Source organism: Crotalus tigris, unplaced genomic scaffold (assembly GCF_016545835.1).
Source record: "Crotalus tigris isolate CLP2741 ecotype Arizona unplaced genomic scaffold, ASM1654583v1 scf7180000018783.1386937, whole genome shotgun sequence".
Taxonomy (NCBI): Eukaryota; Metazoa; Chordata; class Lepidosauria; order Squamata; family Viperidae; genus Crotalus; species Crotalus tigris.
The window spans coordinates 1,234,256-1,252,074 of record NW_024097198.1 but is presented as its reverse complement, the minus strand read 5'-3'; the positions used below and the strand labels follow the sequence as shown (position 1 = coordinate 1,252,074).

The 17,819-nt window shown below is 39.4% G+C and overlaps 1 protein-coding gene across 1 annotated transcript in view; it reads left to right on the top strand.

The window, feature by feature from the left end:
- The window catches only part of CDH13 (cadherin 13), a 250,018-nt gene that overhangs the window by 127,947 nt on the left and 104,252 nt on the right, over nucleotides 1–17,819 (top strand). Inside the window, exon 6 of the mRNA XM_039355996.1 lies at nucleotides 13,770–13,948. Coding sequence (XP_039211930.1) covers nucleotides 13,770–13,948 — 179 coding nt within the window. The remainder of the gene's footprint in view (nucleotides 1–13,769; nucleotides 13,949–17,819) is intronic.

Below are 17,819 nucleotides of genomic sequence, written 5' to 3'. Positions count from 1 at the left end.
TTACCTCCAGAGGTTGTGCATGCTCCATCACTGGAGGCTTTTAAAGAGGCATAAAACAAGGCATGGCATAGACAACCTGAAATGATAGAAATTTGATAATGGGGGTGTTTGTTTTCTATTCTTTTCCCATTAGGCTCCTTGGCACTGGTCTAAAATTGAAAAATAATTTTTTGGTCCCCAAGCATGATATTCACAGAGTCACCTTAGCAGGATTTAATGGGAAGAAAGTGGATAGTACAGTACGGTACGGTACGGTACTGTACTGTACTGTACTGTACTGTACTGTACTGTACTATACTATACTATACTATACTATACTATACTATACTATACTATACTATACTATACTATACTATACTATACTATCAGGGGTATTTCCCACCTAAATGCAATATGTATATCCCTGATATATCTTACAGGTGAGATTTTTTATTCATTTTAGATTTGCCTTGGGTCTGTTCCTGAATGTTTTAGGCAGGCAAGCAACCCTTACATGCTTTGAATCAATGTATTATTCAAACAAGGCCACTGGGGAATTCTGGGAGTTGAGGTCCACTTGTTTTAAAGTTGCCAAGTTTGAAAAGAGCTGTTATTAAACACCGAGAAACAATACTGGAAGGGTCTCTCACAGCAGCAGGCCCATTTACAGAGGGGGAAATAGAGTGAGTGGCTGGCCAATTGGCAAACGTGTTTTTTGTTCCTTGCAGAAGAGGGTGCGTGCCAAGTTGTATTATTAATCTGGAGTGAGTAGAAGATGCTTTGTGTGCTTTGTGCATGCCAGTTTAACCCACAACGGAGGGACAGTGAGAATCTCAGTTCTCCAAGGTGTTGCAGCAACAGCAGCAAGACTTGTGTGGCCTTTTCTATCCTCTCTGAACCTATCATTTTATCATCCACGGCAAAATTAAGGCAGCTCTCAGAGTTTATGCAAACTACATTATTAACAGCGTTTTCCACAGGGAGATGAGAAGGAGAGTGTTTTGTCACTATGCATGAATTAACACGAAACCTGACTGCCTAAACTGTAAACAGCTGTGAATTTTAGCCTTGCTTTCTGGAACTGTATTTCCATAGGAAGGCAATTGTTAAATCCCCAAAGGTTTTCGAATCTTGCTAGCAGGAGAGGTATCCAATGTCTTAGTCTCTATTCTGGCTGCTACAAATACCGTTGTCATGCACATATATATATTATGAATACCAATTGTTTCTCAGAAGATAGGCATTTGTCAGGCACAAAGAATCAGGACAGTCCGTTAAGTTGCAGCATGGAAGATTTAGTCAAGTCTGTACACAAGAATTTGGTCAACGAAAGTTCAACACTAAGTTGGCACCAGATAAGGGTCAACAGAACTCAGGAGATATTGGATTTGGACCCCTTGTGGAAACACAATGACACTAAGCTGATGACAGTTCAGAACCTTTGAGATGTGTGGACTTCAGTTCCCAGAATTCCCCAGCCAGACTTCTGGGTCTACCCATCTTAACAATGTTGGGTTTGAGAAACCACGATTATTTTAGAGGTAAGGAAATAAAACAAGCAGCTGTCCTCACCAAGGTGGTTACGTTTCAAAGTGGTTACATTTCAAGGTAGCTGCACTTCCATGACTTTGTACACCAGTCCTACATCACCAGGCAGTACAAATCAACAAGCACTGTCTAGGACTAAGAGGACACCCAAGAAAGTATTTAAACCTTAACTCCATCCAGTAGAAACTTCCAGAAAGAGTCCCATGAGTTGAGTTGAGTTGATTGATTGATTGATTGAATTTCTATGCTGCCCATCTCACTCATGTAGTGACTCTGGGCAGATAAATGTATTACAGACCATGAGCATTTACTGTATAGCACAGTGGTGGCAAACCTATGGCACAGGTGCCAGAGGAGGCACTCAGAGGCCTTTCTGTGGGCACATGTGCCATCACCCCAGTCCTAGGCCTTCAGCTGGGTTTTATAAAAACTTTTTGCTTTAGGTCTCCGCCGCCGTGTGCAAAAAAAAAAAAGGTTCAATCAGTCAATTTCAACTTCTCGCGGGGAAAAAAGATCTTGCAAAGTTGGAATTGATTGATTGAACTTTTTAGTCCCACCCAGTCTGCCGTTACTACTGCAGCCACGCCCACCCAATGGGCCACACCCAGCCAATGGGACACACCCACCCGGCACCCGACGATGCATAAGTGGGTTTTGGATTGCAGTTTGGGCACTCGGTCTCTAAAAGGTTCGCCATCACTGGTATAGCACATTAATACTGGGGATGGAAAGAGACAGAAGTTCCTGATCTTCTTCAAATTGCAAATAAACGAAAAGAGCACCTGATGACATTCCTAAGATAAAGCTCACCTCAGTGGTAACAACAGTCGTTTGGAAATTCAGAACTATGGTAGAACTCTGGGAAACCACATTTTAGAATCAGGTTTGTTTTTAAAATGTAAGAATAACTTCATTTGACTTTGATTCATAGAGCTGGAATGTACTCGAGTTGGTTTTTTCAAGGGCTCAGAAATTTTAACCATTATTTTTCAAATCTGACATATAATCCATAGCTATAAATCACGGGGCATAATATTAGATCCCAAGCTGCCATTGGCATTTTTTTTTTTTTTGCAGGTAAGCAGACATAAAATAATAACATTTAAAAGTCTATCAAAGTCCATAAGTGACTTATGGTATGCTTGCCTCCCCTTCCAGAATAAAATGAAATCAGGTTGTGGGGGCTGAAGAAGATTTTGGAAGACAAATAAATGATTGGTCTCCTTATGAGACAGAGGATCCATAAGGCAAAATAATTATCTGTGCAATCTTCTGTACTGTGAGCAGTTGCCTCGAAAGAAACTTGATACAGTGACTTTGCTGAGAGGACTAGACTGGAATTTTGCAGTTCAGATTCTCAGACAATACAATTTGAAATGCGCTGGCGGAGAAGAAAAGTAATAAATAAATACAAATAATGCTTTAAGCCAGTGCTTTTTAAAAAAAAAAAAAAAAAAAAGTGCCGGAACTCACACACGTCATACAACCCGCCTTGCCTACCCTACAAGGTTCCATCCAAAAAAGGTGCCGGAACTCCGTTCTGGGTATTCTATGAGAAAAAAAGCCTCTCCCTCCCTCTCTTTTTCTTTTTATTCTCTTCTTACCATACTGAAGTTTTTGTTCTGTGGTTATGACACTATCCTGTCATATGAAAAAGGAAATCCAGGTGATTGTGGGATGCAAGGGCTGGTTTTATGGTGAAGAACCAGAAAAGAACAAAAATTAAAGCCGCCTTGCTGACTGGAGATTTTAAATGTTGTAGTTTAATGTCTCTGGAGATGCTCAGTCATCCAGGTCTGAAGAACTGAAGAAGCTCGTTGGATGAGAAGCGAAATGTTTTCAAAGAAAAAAAACCCAAGAAATTCCAGTTGCTTTTTGGAAAAAGCACCTTTGGGTTAAAAAAAAAAAAACAACACCTTGGGTTCAACATCGCCAAAGCTTGGGAGAAGTTGATTTGAAGCACTAGAGAAATTCTGATTTTACTACAAGCGTACTGGGTGACTTCTGAGTGATGCCGTGGAAGTTTCGCAGTCAACAACTTTACTCCTTCAGCTGCTTTCCTTTCCTTTTCCTTTGGATCATCAAAGTATTGCCACCTAGAATCTAGGACTTAAAGAGACCATAGAGAAGGTATATACCCTGTCTTGTCCTCTGTCCTCTCTCCTTCTCTTTCTCAAAAGAGAAGGAGAGAGGACAGAATTAATCAAAATTAATTCAGGCAGAAACTGCCAGGGAAAGCAACAGAGGTTGGCAATAAACACCCAAGCTTTATTGGCCAGAGGTATGGACCACAAGACCATCAAAGCCCCTTCCAGCTACGATTCCCGGTCTACAGATCAAGCCACAATCTTAGATAACTGGCTGAATGTAAATGTCAGAAAGGTGAGCTGTGTAATCTCAAACTTGCCTTTCTTTCATTTTGCCTTCAAATTTCTAAGAGTTTCTCCTCACTCTGAGGATCTGCCTTCCCGGAGGGAGAAGAAAAGCGGAATCTCACTTGATGTGAAGCCACAACATCATCACCATCCTTGCTTGGTTTAAAGAGAGAGAGAAAAAATAGATTCATGTTGGCACAGCAACTACTAACTGAGCTCTAAAGCTCTAAACACAAAGAAAGCAGGAGCCATGGAAACATTTGGGTTTTCCTATTTAAAAAAAAAATCAACATTTTCTTTGTCTGCACATATTTCTGGGAGAAGATTAATTACAGCTCGACTGTAATAATAAAGGAGAAATATGCTGAATCCTTGCTATGTTTGCCTTACATTTAAGAGGCCTTTGCAAAGGGCCCTATTGATTAAAGCATTATCGTCATAAATGGTTTCTCCAGATATTTGCACGGCCCATTGAAATGGCAGAGGCAAAGCTGGAGAAAGACCTCTCTGCCATTGGCATGCCTTGCTTAAATCACCTTTAGCAGAAAGAGGAGAAAAATGGAAGTTAATCACATGGATAATGGATTGCTGTTGTTGTTCCTAGCATTTGTCCTGCTTAGTTGCAAGCTTAGTTCTTGCACTTTGCTGGTTTCAGTTCACATAACAAAGCTATGAATACATGATGTGACAAGGGGGTTTGTTTTTTCAGGCAGGTTTTTCAAGCTGGCACTGATTTACACGGAGAAAGAGGTCCAAGGTCATCCGGCTGTGTTCCAGACCCTGTATCTCCCTCCTTCTAGTCCAGCAACTTAGCAACTGTAATAAATTGATTCTTCAATATATATAACTCATGATAACTTGGTATTGTACAAATAAGAAATAAATTGAAAGGGGGAAAAATAACAGGGAAAGAGCCAGTTTGGTCTAGTAGTGAAAGCACCAGGAGGTGGTGAGTTCTAGTCTTGCCTTAGGTGTAAAAGCTGGCTTGGGTGACTTTGGACCAATCACCAGGAGACGGTGAGTTTTAGTCCTGCCTTAGGCATGAATGCCGTGTGGGTGACGATGAATTCTAATGGTCAATAAACCACTATACTTTACTTATAAACAAGTCTTGACAAGTCATGATCGTTGGCCACATGTTGAACTTAAAGATACTTAGTAGTTCAAATTCACAGGCTCTGAAATCAACCCTGGGACAAAGTGCAAAATTGGGATTAAAAAAGTGCCTTGATGGTCTAAAAAGATACCGTAAAGTCCCTCAGTTGTATGTGAGTGGAGAAATGTTTTAGGAATTACGAAGACAAGTGATGATTCATCTGGCTTAGAATTCCTTTGGATCAGCACCCAAACGCCAATGACCACTTTGTTATTATGTCTAATTAGTTTAATTAATCAGCCCCACGTTCTTTGGGAATTCCAGAAATTGCTCTACCTGCATCTATAGAGAGCACCAAGCTGGAGAAGGTGACTGTAAGCTGGATAGAGGGATAAAACATTCCCTGAAATTCTATGTAGTTGTTTTTTTTTCCTGAGAAGACTCAAGTATAGACCCCAAGACTTCTTCTAAAGATTGCACAAAAGTTCCGTCTTTTAATAAGACAGGAGATGGAAACTATTAATTATACAGGGGAAAAGTAATTGTACTAAAGCACCATTTAATTTAATTACAATCCAATTCCTATTTTGAATCAAATTTAGCTTTTGTCTTCTCTCTTCCTACTTTTGAGGCAATGGCCACTCCTGGCCCTTCTAAGGACCCCTCCCATTTGTTACTCAGCCTGGATAACTTTCAGAAATGTGGACCGATTCCCCAAATTCCTTATCTCACATGGCCATTTCTGCCAATTGAAGAAGAGAATTTAAATATCATCTCTAAAAATAGGTCATGATTTAGACAGGACACCCCAGATGAGATGTTCTCCTTCTTCTTACATGCCAGGTATATGGTTACAGGGGATGAAATATAAAAGGAACAAGACAGCAGGAGAACCCACATTGTAAGCCTATAATGGGTTATTATTCTGTTTAAAACAGTAATTCATATGATTTACTCTCTCGATGGCCGCTCTGCAAACATCAGAAAATGCAAACCCGGGGGCTGGATGGGTGCAGTGGTGATGTGAGACCACTTTTGCTTTGATGACAAATTTAATAATAGAGGATTAACATGCAGCCCGTTAAGCAACCCATTCAAAGGGAAACAACAAAGTGCAAATAGATGGAGTCATAAAATATGTAATATCCCCAATTCATCATCCTCAAAATATAATGTTCTCTGTACTATTGGAATTGAATAATGATGGATAATATAGCAGTGTAAAAAGGGTGATTAATTTTTCTTAAAAGAACTTATGAGCCAGGCACGAAGACAGCCCTGTAATGTCCAGTTGTAAAGAACATGACATTTGACAAAAGAAAAAAAAAATTCAACATTTTAAGTCAAATTTATGATCTAGCTGCATTATTCTGCAAGGATGGCTTTGTTCTGGAGGTGACGGTGAGTTTCTCAATTTGAGACTCACTTCGCACCTAGCCACGGTTGTGTGGAAATTAATACTTGTACTGCTTGACAGTAAACACCATTATCCTAAACAAATAAATAGTTGCAAAGGCCTTCACAATTTAAATGGGGTTTGCTAAAATGAGCCAGTGCATTATAGAGTGTTTTTTTGGGAAGCATGTAGTAAAAAGGCCGTCTAAGTAGCAAAAGGATGTGATTGCAAGTGCTAAATGTTAGAGACACAGTGAGTCTCACACATGAAGCAGGAAAAGACATATGTTTGATTGGTAACTTTGCTACAGTTGCTGGAGTATTACAGGATATGGAATTAACACCAGATTCTACATTAACTGAATCAGCTTATTTGGGCTAATTCGAGGAAGCACCACTTAAACAACGGTGGGTGGATTAGTTAAAGATCAAATCCTTGTATCTGTGGGTTTGCCCAAGTGAATGTTATTAGAGTTTTAATTTAATTTATATCTTATATAATAAAAAAGAGTTCCTGCGGATTTTACTTTGCTAGTTGTTGCCGACTATAAGGGGTGTTGCTCAAGGCCACTGAGGCAGTGCTGTCCAAAGACATTTCTGCAGTCATGTATTACCTTCTCATTGAAGTGGTACCTATTTGTCTACTCGCATTTGTGGGCTTTTTATCTGCTAGATTGGCAAGAGCTGGGACTCGGATCTCGAATCTGGGCTGTCAACTTTCCAGTTGACAAGCCCAGCATCTTAACCCCTGAATATATGCTATATAGAATTTATATTTATTCACATTGCCAGTCGCTGGTCATCAGGAGTCGTGGTGACATAGTGGTTAGAATGCTATATTGCAGGCTAATTCTGCCGACTGCCAGTAGTTCGATCCTAACCGGCTCAAGGTAGACTCATCCTTCCATCCTTCCAAGATTGATAAAATGAGGACTCAGATTGTTGGAGGGCAATATGCTTAGGGTTAGAGAGGGCTGTAGAGCATTGTGAAGCAGTATATAAGTCTAAGAGCTATCATACACGATTCTTTTCTGCTTTCCTTAATTTTCATCTTAATACACAGCTTTCCCCCCCCCTTTTTTTTTCTAACTTAGATGAGACAGGCTGAAAGATACTCTTGGTTCACCCATTAGCCATATCCTGGCTTGTTTTAATTTTGGTATAAGCAAGGCTATGATTTACTTATAAACTATGATTAACCATTGAGATTAGTTATCAGGCTAATCTGAAGCCAAGCCAAGAACATGATGGCTTAGTGGGTTGAATAAACTTTTCCATTGTTTCTGGCACTTTAGTTTTATGGCCAAGCACACATTTGAACCTAAAACTTCCTCCTTTTTCTTGCCATTTTACCTTTTCTTCAACTCAACTGCAAATGCAAGATGAAAATCGGAGAAAGTCTGAAGAGCAGCAGCTTGAGGGATGTTTGTTATAAAAAGAAAAGATAAGGCAGAGGCCTTTGCAAGATTTATTTCTTTTAGTAAGCTCTGTGCTTAGCCGTTCTAGACTATAAAGCCTGTGCCTGCATTTAAACAGCCTGCAAAATCTGAAATCAAATTTGAATTATGGCAAACAATCCTGGCTCGCTTAGGGGAAAAAACAAGGAGTTGGCCCAGCATAATCTGAGAGTTAAGTGCACTGTGCGATAGAATAGGCTAAACTATAAAATGGCTTGGATTGAAAGCTGCCAGATGAAATAGCAATCTGGAAAAAGAGACCAAAATACAGTATTTAGTTTTAGGTGGATTTCGCCCATTTGGTCTTGTAAAGATAAAGAAGGGTGTCAGAAGCAAAAAGGATGACCTCCATATTAGGTTCATAGTTGCAATCCACAGTGAAAATGCCTTATCTTAAATTGAATTGTGGGTCCATCAAGTCTAGGTCTAGAAATGAACCATGCTGGTTATCAGCCCAGAACACTTCTCTACTTATTCTGTGATTGTGACCTTGGCTCAGAAGCCTTCACTGGAGAACTGTATCAATAAACCACTTCTCACTTCTTCTCATCAATAGGTTTATCAAACTTTCAAAGAATTCTGAAATTTTTCAAAAAGCTTATCCCGTTAGCAAGGAAACAGTGTGAAGGCTGTGTTGGTGCTACTGTTGCAGCTGCTTTTGAAGAGTAAGCTATCATTAATCTGACACTATTAGAATTGGTTTGAATCAACAAAGATAGTACCAATGGTAATAGGCACCGTGGGTGCAATTCCAAAATATCTGGAGTACTACTTGAACACCAGGGGCATTAACAAAATCTCCATCGGTCAATTACAAAAGGCAGCTTGACTTGGAACAGCTTACAACCTGTGATGAGATGTTTAACGCCATTAAAAAATCCACATCTACTTATTCCAGGTCCATAGAAAGGACAATAGCTGGATAAAAATGCCAAATCCAGTCTAAACATCTGGCTACTGTGCAATCAACCCTAATAATAATACAATCCTAATGACTATTGCCTCCCAATTGTCTTCCATTTCCATTAATATTAATATTAGTAGACTTCACTGGCTGAAAAAAATCAGAGGTCTAAAAATAAAAATTATTCAGGTGCTTTCTGTCTCTTTATTCAAATTGGTCAGTTTGATCCTATCCTGATTAGCCTCTTGCAAACCGCATTCTGTTTCCCACAATGACACCCTCCTATCCTGCCTTCAACCCAGTCTGCACCAGCCTCTTAAACAGATTCTCATGTTCAGCAGAAGCTATGCTGACATGCTGCTTCTACAAATGAAGGTGGATATAACTCATTCCACGTAACCTTAGCACATAAATACTTTCTTAAATCCAAACACATATAAAACTCCCTGGGCTGAAAAACGGGAGGAGGGGTAGAGAGACGGTGGGTAAGGTTAAACATTGAAATTGCTAAAATTTGACCTGATCGTAAATCTCCACTTTGGCTCATGTTTTATGAGAACATTCAGTGGGAAAGTAATTCCCATGTACAATTGCTTTGCCTTATAAGTCATTTCTGACTGATTGATGTCATACCTGAGATTTTTAACCTCTTTCTCGGTAGCTTTAGCAATATTTTTAACAGTGTTGCAGTGGAACTGTCTATGTTTAAACCAAGGAAGTGAGTCCAGAGAGTGTCATGTGCTAGAAATATACAACATTTAAAATATGGGAAGAGCTGAATGCTTTTAGGTAGATAATGTCATTCATGGGGGGGTGGGGGAAAGAATTCTAAACATAGTGCTGGGTATAGAACTGTTAGGAGATGCTAAGTTTAGGCCTGGGAACCTTAACTTCTATTTGTGGTTGATCCATATGGCAAGTTACGAGAACCGCAGCTTGGGACAGCTTCCTGTTTGGCAAAAGAGAATATTTTATGAGCGTAAGAATTCCTGGCAGCAGTTTTATAATTTGAACAGAAAGAAGGCTGGAAGAAATAACAGGAGCTGTTGATTGTGCTGGGAGAACTTCTCTTATTTTCAGAAGCTCAGGGGGTTGACTGTGTAAGTGTTTTTCTGTTTTTTTGACCTTAACCTAACCCTAATAAATGGTTGTTTGACTTGATCTGATGCTAAGCATTCTTTCCATCTGGTCATGTCAGGCACAAAGAACTAGGAACACTGGCGCAGTTCAAAGCACTGAAGACTTTATTATTGTTGCCTATACACAAGAATCTGGTTGAAGCTAAATTGGCACTTAGATGAGAGTCAATGGAATTCATGAGAGTTGGACTTGGGTCTCTTCTGGCTTGCAATGATTCCAAACTGATGACACATTTAATCCCACCTTCCAGCTCAGCCTGCTCCTCTCTTCCAGATTATGAATGCGTGGATTAAATCTATCAGCTGTTTACCATTCAAATTTCACAAGAAGAATGTTTGCTAAACCATGTTAGCCACCAAGATACTTTTAGGAAATTCTCCCATCAGAAAACAATGCTCCCATTTTTTGCAACTTTCTAATAGATGAACTTAAAAAGTTCATTTCATGGAAAGTAAAGGAATTTGTTTGGAATTGAGGACAAATGTTTGGTCATCTACTGGATGAATTTGTAAATCAGAACCTAGCTCTCCATTGCATCTCCAATTGATTTGTCAATGGTGCCATGAATTTTACCACTGGCATCTTTTAGAACTTATTAAGACAGAAAAACTACTAGAAAAAGAATACATGAAACTATAAATTCAGGGTTCCACTGGTTTGACCCAAGGCTCTAGAATAAGTGAATTCTGAAAGGGCAGCTTGAACCTTTGAAATGGCTTGCATTGAATAGCTGTGTGTATTGGGAGAAACAGAAGTCTTGGAGACTGTAGGAAAATTGGCCTGTAGCTCATTAATTCTCACTAAACAGACTACCGACTGGGTGAAGCCTCCAAGTTTAATAACAGCCATAAGTTAATACATGCAGCTGCAATTCAAATGTACTTGATTGGAAAGAGAATAGATCTTCTCCCATTTGTTGTGGCTTTCCCGGAGTTTGTTTTTCTTTAAAGTACAAATTGACAGTCAAACATGTAATTAGTTGTGATGACTGTCACAACCAGCCGTTTCCCTTTCACCATGCCACTTGTCTAAAAGTTTAATTATTTTGATCACAATGGCAGGCTTTTCATAATCATTGAGGGAGTCTGGTTCTCTTCTCGTGCCTACTGCATTTACCCAATCATCAGATTAAAGCACAATGGTGGCATATCATAACAGTTTCCTGTTTCCATGCGTATTATTTATTCAGTTGGGTAGATTTCGATCAGGGGTCTTCAAATTTGGCAATTTTAAGACTTGTGGACTTCAGATCCCAGAAGTCCTCCACCAGCCATATCTTTAGTCCAGGGATGTCAAACTCACCACGTCACGTGATGTGTCGCAACATATCGTGACTTTTTCCCCCTGGGGTGGGCGCAGCTTCCATGTGATGCATCCGGCCCGTTGGCTGGCAGTTTGACACCCCTGCTTTAGTCTGATGACATTCTCCTCTAACAAAAGGCCTGTGCAATAAACTGGATTAGGGAGAGAGTGAGTTGCCCAAAGTAAGCCATGAGCTTCCATGGTCTATCAGTCCATGGTCTACTCCAGGGGTGTCCAACCTTGGAAACTTTAAGACTTGTGGACTTCAATTCCCAGCAATGCTGGCTGAGGAATTCTTGGAGTTGAAGTCCACAGATCTTAAAGTCACTAAGGCTGGACACTCCTGGTCTAGTCTATCATCTTAATCACTAAATAACTACACTGGATGACAAATGCTGTGAAAGAAAAATGAATCTCTAAAAAGGTTTAGTTTCTCATAATCTGGTATGACTAGGCAAATTGTCGTGCATTTATTATACTTTTAACAAGAGAATTTGTTTTACTGCAGCTTCAGCACCGCAAACTTTTTGGAAAAAGAATTGGCTGCAAATATTTAGCAAAGTGATGATGGGTCCACTAATTGTGTTGATACAACACACCCGCACCTGTCTGTCATATAATAATTTTGTAGGCTGTTGTCTGATACTTCAGCAGCCAGGCATTTGATTAATGCATGGAAGCATTTATAAATGACAGAAAGTTAGAAGGAGGCAGTTTATGAACCTTGGGAAATGAATCTTTTCAGAAGAATATAAAATTTTGTGATGGGAATAATGCTAGGGATGTTCTGTTTAATATGTCTGGATGGATTCTCACCTATAGACAGTTTTGTACTATGTGTGGATATTCAACCTGTTTATCAGCATTCTTCTCGGTTGTGGGTGGTTGGTTAATTTTTGGCCGGTGTGTCCCTCACAGTTGGAAGTCTGTAAAAGGAACCACCTAAATGTCTCCCCAGGTTTTAGAGACTTGGATCACATTACCGAGATAGTTTTCTGCTTCTTGGGTTTTGTTTTTAAACCGTTGACCATGGTTTACAGTAAACTTAGCTCCTTTGTGTTATTAGGAGCATTTTATCTGAGCACAGTAGTGCATCTGGATGTTAGCCAAAAAAAAAAAAGAGAGAGAGAAAGTAAGCAGCAAAAATTTCACATAATCATTTGTGTCATTTTGTCTTTGCTTCCCACAAACTGACATAAATGTTTTATCCATGCCTGGAGAGACTGAGCAGGAAGCAACGCAAGGGGGATGGAAACGCTGCCATTAAACTAGGAGAACATTCACGAATGCAGAACAAAAAAGAAAGAAAAGTAGAAGGACTAAAACTTCTCAGCTCCCCCATCCCTTGATTTTTATTTTTATTTTATTTTGCAAAAGAAAAGGGACTCTGCACAGCCAACTCAGGCTAAGCTTTCTGGCAGCTGTCTAGTCAGAACCTCATTTCAGAAGTTGGGCTGCAGGTGAAGGAGAGATAAGTACGGATTGAAATGCAAGTGAGAGAAGCTGCTTCCAGTAAATTGGACTGCTAGGTCTGGGAAAGTACGAGCGGCCTTCGCACTTCAGGGTTAATAATCCCCTGCTTTTTCTAATTACAACTTGCTCACAGCGGGGGAGATAACTAGGCTGCAGAAGAATATGCTTAATGAGGTGGGCATGGAAAATTCATTAAAGGCTCCTAATTGAATTTACAGTCATATGGTTAACGGAGGATAAGTTCTCCACTAGGAAATTCGGGAGAATGTGTCCTGCTAAATGCCGGATCCGTTCCTTGCAAGGGAATAAACATCAATATATCCCCTTGATGAGGTTTTAAGAACAAGCCGTTGGTTGGCTTTGAAAAAGCAGTCTGGGCTGTTTAGAAGGAAGGATATGTTGTAATAAACTAGGGGTCCTTTGGGTTTCTTTTAAGTGCGCCTTTATGTGATTATACACTCACAAATCCTATCATTTGTGTATCTGCTACAGCTGCAATCCGGTTTTAAGTTGGATTCATTAGAAACATCTAACGCAGCAGTGTTCAGCCTTGGCAACTTTCAGACTTAGGGACTTCAACACCCCAAATTCTCCAGCCAGCATGGGGAAGGCTGAGAGTTGAAGTCCACAATCTTTGCAAAGGTTGGACACATCTGGACTAGACCATGGAATTGATAGGCCAAGAAAATTCATGGCTTACTAAGGGTAAGTCATTCACTCTCTCTCTCTAATCCAGTTTACCTCAGAGGCCTTTTGTAAGAGAAGAAAGTGACCAGACTCCTCATGCTGGCTGAGGACTTCTGGGAGCTGAAGTCCACAAGTCCTAAAGTTGCCAAGGTTGAGCACCTCTGCTCTAATGTATAATGTCCTACCTAGTTAAGTGAAAAAATAAAAGGACAATGAAATGATATAACAGAGAATTGTTTCAATTCATCTTATTTTGTCTCTTCTCTTAAATCCTTGGAATCTTATTTTCTAAACAGGAAGCACCGAACTCTACAAGCTAGATGCCAAGTGGATAGCAATCAGTTGCTTAATCTGTTTTAATGCCTTGTTGCTGGAAATAAAATTTGATCTTCTTCTGCTCCTCCTTGCTCCAGGAAGTACTGTTATGCGGGTGACGGCGTCTGATGCAGATGACCCATCTACAGATAATGCTGTGCTGAGATACAACATTCTGAAGCAGACTCCAGACAAACCATCTCCGAACATGTTCTACATTGACCCAGAGAAAGGGGACATCGTCACGGTGGTGTCTCCAGCCATGTTGGACCGCGAAGTAAGTCGCAAGTGGTTTCCATGATTTGTTGAACAAAACAGATTCTATCAACACAAGCCTTGTTGTTTACTGCCTATTTTTCATCTTGTCATCTTACCTGGAACTTAGTAAGCCATTTGTTGGTTTGATCTTTGAATGGCTTGTTTAGAAAAATATTACGTAAAACCCACAGATGGAAAAGAGAAGTGTTTAGATAGCTGAATAATATCAGGATTTGATCTCCCAGTGATGAATAGAATAAAAAAGAACAGAACAGAATAAGGAATAGAATAAGGAATAGAACAGAACAGAACAGAATAGAACAGAACAGAATAAAATAGAATACTTTGTGATTTTAAATGTATATTAATCGGCATACATTAAAATGAAATTTCATTGCATACAGCTCTCAAAGGATCACCACCTCCAATATACACTACATAAATATGACAAAAAAGAAAAAAAATGCATATACCCACATATATTCTTTATTCTATATATATTCTACATATATTTGTAGCAGATCAGCTGTGTTTCTTATTCTAAACTAGCGGTGTTTCTTTCCATTTTTCCATGCTTGGAAAGGGCCGTGTAATAATATTAGAACACACATCCTGAAGGAGCTTTTATTTTAAAGGCAACTGGACTTTCTGATTTTTCTTTAAGACATTTTTGCATCTCATCCAAGAAGCATCTTCAGTTCTAACTAACTGCTGTGGAATCCAGTCCAGATGCCTTTAAAATAAAAACACTTTTAGGACAAACATGATCTGGATGACTGACAACCTCCATAGACATTAGAGCACACAGTTTGCATGGAGCAGAGGAGCAGGAGGAGGAGGAGAAGGAGGAGAAAGAGGAGGAGGAGGAGGAGGAGGAGGAGGAGGAGGAGGAGGAGGAGGAGGAGGAGGAGGAGGAGGAGGAGGAGGAGGAAATATTAGCAAATCAGAAATGTCAACTTCACGGTCCATCAATGTCAAGAAGATACTTGGAAAAAATAGGGAGCAATTTGATAGGAAAACTGGTTGGAGAGAGAAGAAATGAGCTTTATTAGGCTTTGTCAGTGAAGAAAAGAAGAAGGTTTAAAGCTTGTGAGATAAGAAGGGATAAGGAGCTGAACACTTCTTTGGTTCAGATTAAAATTCTGAGCCATCAAAGAATAGGGATGTTGTAAAAATCCTCCTGAACTTGCAAAACAGAAGTGAACACTATTGCCATGTAGCTGGCTAATTCAACACAAGGGGAGAAGCAAAGAATAATCTCCCTTTAAATATATCTCCATGCTGACACCCCCAATTTGCATAAACAGAAGTGAGCTAACCTCTCTGAAACCTTTCATTGTGTTATTATCGTTCCATTTTTATTTACAAGCATAACAGCCACATTGGTGTGTGAATGAGTGTGTGGTGTATGAGTAATGTGTGTTTTCTTTTTCTTTAAAATAGTTGAAGGATGTACAATGGGGGGGGGATTGGCAGCATCATAAATAAGTGTTAAATTTTTTAAGTAATAATTTTTATTGAAAATGACAATTTTTAATAATGACAAAAAAATGACAAAAACACAAAAGAATGGATCGCCCTGATGGTTAATACATCAGTTTGAGCCAGAGAGAACTTCCGTGTGGGGCATGTAAAACATGTGAGGATAGCCCATAAAACTGGGGAGGGTTGCATTGTAGCAGAGACGGGAAACTTGTTGGGATGTCTTGGATCCAACTCTTTTATTTAAATCTGGCCAAGGTTTTGTCTAGGCTAAGGGTAAATATTGCCAGAAAGCAAGGCCACACAGTATGTCAACATGTGATTGATTTGCCTCCTTAGAGAAGAGACAAACTTATCCAATAAGGTAAGGTCGAAAAAAAGGAAGTTCCCCCAAGGATTTGCTTCAACCGGGATCAAAGTTGACAAAGTCTCAGACAAATTCCCAAAGAGACGTGACTGAGTTCTAACTCTATCTTGAATTCAGTCTCTTTGATTTAACAAAAGAAGAATTAGCTTAGAAAATATATTCTTAGCTATGAGGCCCTTGGTGCTCTCTTGGTTGTTTTCTTGTAGATGTTGCATGACCCAACAGTGAACTGATGATGGTATCTAGTTGAGTCTTGCAATGCCTGCAAGAAAACCACCACATTCAGAGAGCACCAAGGACTTCACAGTTTTTCTCCTCCTCCTTCTTCTGCACACCCCATTCCCTCCTAGCATGATGATGTTACTTAGTTGGGTATTCCAACATCTGCAAGAAAACAACCAACTTCAGAGAGCACCAAGGACCCCATAGTTGTCCTCCTTCTCCTCCTCCTTCTTCTGCACACCCCACTACCTCCTAGCATTGATAATGTTACCTATCTGGGTCATGCAACATCTGCAAGAAAGCCACCAACCTTAGGAGCCCACAGTTCAACCCTGAGCTTCAAATATTCTCTTCTATTGCTATGTTATTAGCTTTGGGGACCTTGGTCATAATATCCATATGAAATGAAAAATATATATTTGAGGGCTGTGCAACCACCAAGTCATCCAGAGAACTTTATGGCCAGATGGGAATATGAACGCAACCTGAGTGTGAGATTCTTCAGGGATTCCAAGCTTACCACCAGCTAGGAACTGAGATAAGAGGCTTTTTCCGATGTTTATCCATCCACAATTGTATGACTAATAAGGCAGTTATGTATTGTGCCTAATTATGCTTTTTAAATGTTAAGTTAGTGCAATTAAAAGACAAGCGAAATATTGACAGACATCTGTGACATAAATGGCATTGCCTTGAAAAGAGCTAACTGTAGATAAATTGTTGAATTATACCGTAAAGAATGGGGGGAGGGGAATCTCCAAAATGTCAATCAAACCTTCTTTTAAATCTTACTTGGATTTCATTCTCTCTTCAAAATGTGTTGAGTCAGCTGGAGAATCATTTATAAAACATGAACGTTGATTAGCTTTGACTGACGAGAGTGGGGTGTTGTTGTTGGGGGTTTTTTTTGCAATTATGGAGGAAAAGTACAAATAAGTAGCACTGGAATTCTGTTTAAAATGATGCTATGAAATTAGGAAGGAACCCCAGAACGATCTCATTTTTACCCCTGTTTGTTTTGAAGCATTGCTCCAGCATAAAATCTAGTTTTCTCAACTTAAAAAAAAATGTTAAAAGTAATTAAGTGTAAAAAGTACCAAAAGGGTTGGTTTCATTGAGGATATCCCTCCAGCAAATATATATTAGACATTTTTCAGCAGGAGATTAAAGTTTTCCCTTGCTTTCATCCTTTAAATGAGCCCCATCAATTTAGTCCCTGCTTTTATATTTAAAATATTCCCAGGGTAGAGAGAAACGTGCATTTTATAGCACATCTAGATTGGATTCCTTCATTGTGCTAAATGATTGTTTGTAGACTAAACCACAATTACCTGGGTTTGTATAGCATGTTAAGCTATAGGTTTACTGTTAGCTTGTTTGTCTGTATTGATAGTTCTTTGATTGGGATATTGTTTACTTCTTGATTGTTGTCTAGTGTTCATCTTGGTGTTAATATCTACTTATTTGAGTGTTGATTGCTAGCAAGGATATGTTTTGCTCTTTTTGTTTTCTTTTTAGCTTTTTGATTCTTTCTTTTGAATCGTATATAGATGTTTATCTCTATGTGCATTGATGTCTGATTTTTCTGAGTGCCAGGCTTCCCAGAATTCTCTTGGAATTTGAGTATTTTTGCTCACAATTTCCCAGTTGGAACTGTGGTTGAAGCTATCCATGTGTTGCAATATTAAGGAGTTCTCATGTCTTCTGACTGCTAATTGGTGTTCATGGAGACAATCTGCTAGTCTTCTCTGTCTGTCCTACATAGAAGCTGTTTGTTTACTTATTTTCAAAACTATGGACCTATAATTAGTTAGCTACT